The following is a 4,043-nucleotide window of genomic DNA, read 5'->3' as shown; positions in this document are numbered from 1 at the left end:
TAAATGCACCAGTAATAAGTTTGAAAAAGTATAAATGAATTAGGGGTAACAGTGACTTACAAACAATAAGAAAGCTCTTCTCCACCCTACATTTCACACAGCGTGCGAAGATAACCTTGAAAAATTCTACACATTTTTAAGAATATATCATTCAAAAATAGAAGAAAAACCATAGAGATAATGACATGGATTTAGCATCTACTAAAACTTACATTGATGTGGATGTCGAGTTTTTGTATCAAAATGTTGGTCAATACAGCCTATCCCTGCAATCCGCACCACCGCAATTACATTTCTTTTCTTTGACATTTCCATTCGAGTCATAGACCTGATCAATTTTGTAATTATAATCATAACTTAACTCTTGAAAAGGAGGTATATTTTGTGTAGCAAATAGCATCACATGTGGCATCATCTTGTCATGGTGATCATGAAGAACGTCTTGAGCAAATAAGTTTGGGGAGCAGCTATGATTAGTAAATCGTCCAATGTTCCCCTTTTGTGCTGCATCAATAGCAAAGCCGTCTTCATCTCCTATATCAGACAAATACTCATCCAAACCTATCCTCTCCTCTGCTTGCTTATCATTAAGCAACTCACCCACATACTCGCATATAAAACTCCCGGATGAAATAAAATTTCGAGATCTAACACCCCATCCCTTTGCTTTCATTTTAAAGACCTCTAATTGGAATTTAACGCCATGTTGGCTAACTCTATTCTTGCAAGACGGGGGGCATTTGCACAAAGGACCACACTCATGGACAATAGTTTCTTGCTTAGCTTCAATGAGAGCACCATTTTCATTAAATGGTACCATGCCTCCATTTTTTGTGATACAAGAGCAATGCACATGATCCAAGCACCCGTCAATGCAATGGCAACCACTCGAGGAAATCTGGGGTTGTGGATATGTCATTTTTGTAATGTATTCAAAACAAGTTGGAGGATTGTCATTATCCATATCATTATAGACACGGATAGGTATTTTCTCTTCTCCCAAAGAAATATCAGTCATCAATGCACGACCAACTTTAGATTTCCCAACCCTTTGCGACGTAGGAGTACTTAAATTAAGTTTACTCTCACCTTGAATTCTATTTAGTTGGAACAAGTACACAAGCTTTCCATTTTTTGCTCTCTTTTGCCTTAAGTCGGTTACCAAGTACAAACCATCATAGGTAAATGTGGAGGTTTTCCATGTTCGTCGACCTCGAATAACCCTAACCGGAGTTTTTTCATCCTTGCTATTTTTTAAGGCAAGATTACCTCGTACAAGTGCCTGATCTTTGGCCTGGTGTTTGGACTTTTTTTCACCCATTATTGAATTCCCACCTTCACCAGAATAGAATATTACATTGGCGTATTCTCTATCGCTGGAATAACGACCAGAGGACACTATATTGTGGCGATCTTCTTTCCATCCTTTTCCATGTAATCTATACCAGCAATAAACTGAATATGCAATCCAACTATAACAAGTTCAGCCCTATAACGAAATTGGTCACCCACCTCAATGCCAGGAATAGCACCCAAGAGTTTTCTGTTCATATAAATCCATTTCCCTTGTTTCTTGAGTTGCATTGCAATCTCTGTATAAAGATTTGATGTCCTTTTCCTGCCCGTGGACTTCTCTTCGTGTCCTATCTCCAGCAACCGCTTATTAAGGGTGTGTTCAAACAGATCAAGAACCTCCTGAAATTTTGTGCGACTTAATGCTTCATTGTGACCAGTGATTTCCAAATGATTTTATGCTTCTACTGAAAGAACACTATTATGTTTCTGATCTGGCAATGCATCATATTGACCACTTCCCCTGTCAAGAAAATTAGTTTTAGTATCAACGTGTTTCCGAAGCAGTCGGCGAGATCCATTATTGACATTGCATTTTTTGTCATTGCACCCATCAGTAGCACCTGTTGCTGCCATGCAATCTGAAGTCTTCACTCCCTCCTGAGTGGCAGGCAAAATACCACCGTCAGATGATTTAGACCTGATGTATTCTTCAGAATCACCCCCATTTCTCACCACCCTGCTTTTGGCTCCATCGGTTATATTTTTTTCATCAACAGCTTGAAGCATCCCTGGTCTCGCATCGATAGACTTATATCGAGGCAAAACATCACATTCAGAAGACATATCAAGATCCCTTCTTCCACGACCTCGTGGAAACTCCTGAAATACGGTGATCCCTTTTCGGAATTTTGGAGACGGGCATTTTTTAGAAAGTAAAGAAGGCTTTGGTGAAGTGTATGAGCCACACAGCATACCAATAGGCTCAGGTATAAAATTCTTGCTCCTCGCATTGATCAAATCAACTTTCCTGGGAACTCTTAGCAACCCCATTTTCACATTCCCAGAAAAAGTGTTACCTTGCAATGCCGGTGCCTTGATCGGCTCAGATTTCAGTTCATCTGGTAACATTTTGACCCTTGGCTTCATAGACTTGTCCAAAGTCCCTTTAGTTGGTAATCTTTCAATAAAGGGATGGGACGGTCTAGCCTTGAATCTTTCATTCGAAGTTTTGACAAGTATTCCTCCTCCATTACATGTTTCACGAACATCGCAGGCAGCTGGACCACAACCAGGAGGAAATTGTCGAATGGCAGAAACCCTAGGGCGCTTTATATCACGAATAAAACGAGCTCCAAAAGTTAGATATTCTAACGGTCGTTTCCCGGAAAGCATTTTCATAGGACTTCTTTTAGTTACTAAATTAGTCATCATTTTAGCCTTCTTTAAAAATCAATCACCACCCCCTGAATAATTAAATTGTTTTAGTCAAAAAGTTCAAAGCTTTTACTGATTTAAAACTAACTTAGGGTACCCCAAAGTTGGTTCATAAATTAAATTACCAAAACTAGAGGCATCATTTTGGATAATCATATGACTTCATAAACAAATAACAAAAGTACATAAAAAACGAAAGAGTTGAAAAATATCCTGAATTGGGTTTATAATCACACAACACACATTACAAAAGGCAAAAAGGGTCTAATCTTTACCAATATCATCAAATATGATAGCAACTTAAAAAAAATAAATAAATTATAAACAATATAACAAAAGAACCAAATCCAGAATAAAGAATACGAGTTCAGACAACAATGTCAATGGGCCGAAACATATATAAAGTAGATACCGTACAAGTAATCAAGAACATGCAATCACTAAAATTTTGAACTAGGAAATCAAGAAGAGAACTTAGAAAATACAATCAGCAGTAGAGTTTGAGCGTAAGTGGAGTTTTTAAGATCAAAAGGGTAGTTGGAAGATGGGGGGAAGTCTAAAAGATTTAATTACTTACTAACCGCATCTCGCGCATTTCATGTTTGCACGGATTTAAGTTACTCCTTCTCATCTTTTTTTATTTTATTCTTACTTTCATATTTCGGCTATTTAGTTTAGTACAAAAGTCTACTACCTTTACAAATATAAATATAACTTACTAATTACTGCAACTAATTAAACCGCAATATAAATTAAAAGCTGAATTGTGATAGTTTATTAATTAATTAATTTATAGAGGTTTTTCGAAATTAGGTAAAATTAAATTTGTAGGTAAAAAAATATATTATTTGTCGATGGCGATGATGATAATATATATATATATATAGAATAAGGATCAAATGTTACTCAACTGTGGGTAACTTGGTAACTCAATCATAACTATTAGATTGACTTCATTTCAAATGTTTAAATTTATTGTAAAACATAATGCACAACATTTAGGTTAACGATTTTTAAAAAAAGGACTCTCTGGCCTTAACTAAAATTATAGTTTATTAAACACAATATTTGAATCACCTTTACATGATTAGGTTCCACATCAAATTTAATATTTTGACAAAAAAAATCATATTTGATAAAAATAATTAAATTTTAAATAAAATACACTGCATTTAATTACAATGAAAATAAAAAAGTTAAAAATGTGTTTAGTGTTTATGAGTTCGGTAGATTTTTAAGTTTGTCGTGTTTCACTATATGTATTCCCTATCCCATATTTTCTAGACAAAAAATATTAAAAACACTGTAAATTA

General features: G+C 35.4%; 2 protein-coding genes across 2 annotated transcripts; both read right to left on the bottom strand.

Annotated features, from left to right (window-relative positions):
* Positions 1-250: 250 nt before the first annotated feature.
* Positions 251-1,321, bottom strand: LOC141673951 (histone-lysine N-methyltransferase, H3 lysine-9 specific SUVH5-like). The gene has a single exon (XM_074480677.1). It carries the CDS (start codon positions 1,319-1,321, stop codon positions 251-253), a length of 1,071 nt encoding a protein of 356 aa, XP_074336778.1.
* A 77-nt stretch (positions 1,322-1,398) lies between these two features.
* LOC141673949 (histone-lysine N-methyltransferase, H3 lysine-9 specific SUVH5-like) lies at positions 1,399-2,724 on the bottom strand. Its single transcript, XM_074480676.1, has 2 exons — positions 1,762-2,724; positions 1,399-1,695 (listed from the first exon to the last, which is right to left on the bottom strand). The coding sequence occupies exons 1-2, from the start codon at positions 2,722-2,724 to the stop codon at positions 1,399-1,401; spliced, it is 1,260 nt and encodes a 419-aa protein (XP_074336777.1).
* Positions 2,725-4,043: the final 1,319 nt, after the last annotated feature.

Source organism: Apium graveolens, chromosome 7 (assembly GCF_009905375.1).
Source record: "Apium graveolens cultivar Ventura chromosome 7, ASM990537v1, whole genome shotgun sequence".
Lineage (NCBI taxonomy): Eukaryota > Viridiplantae > Streptophyta > Magnoliopsida > Apiales > Apiaceae > Apium > Apium graveolens.
Note: the sequence above shows the minus strand (reverse complement) of the source record. Positions and strands in the feature narration are given on the sequence as shown.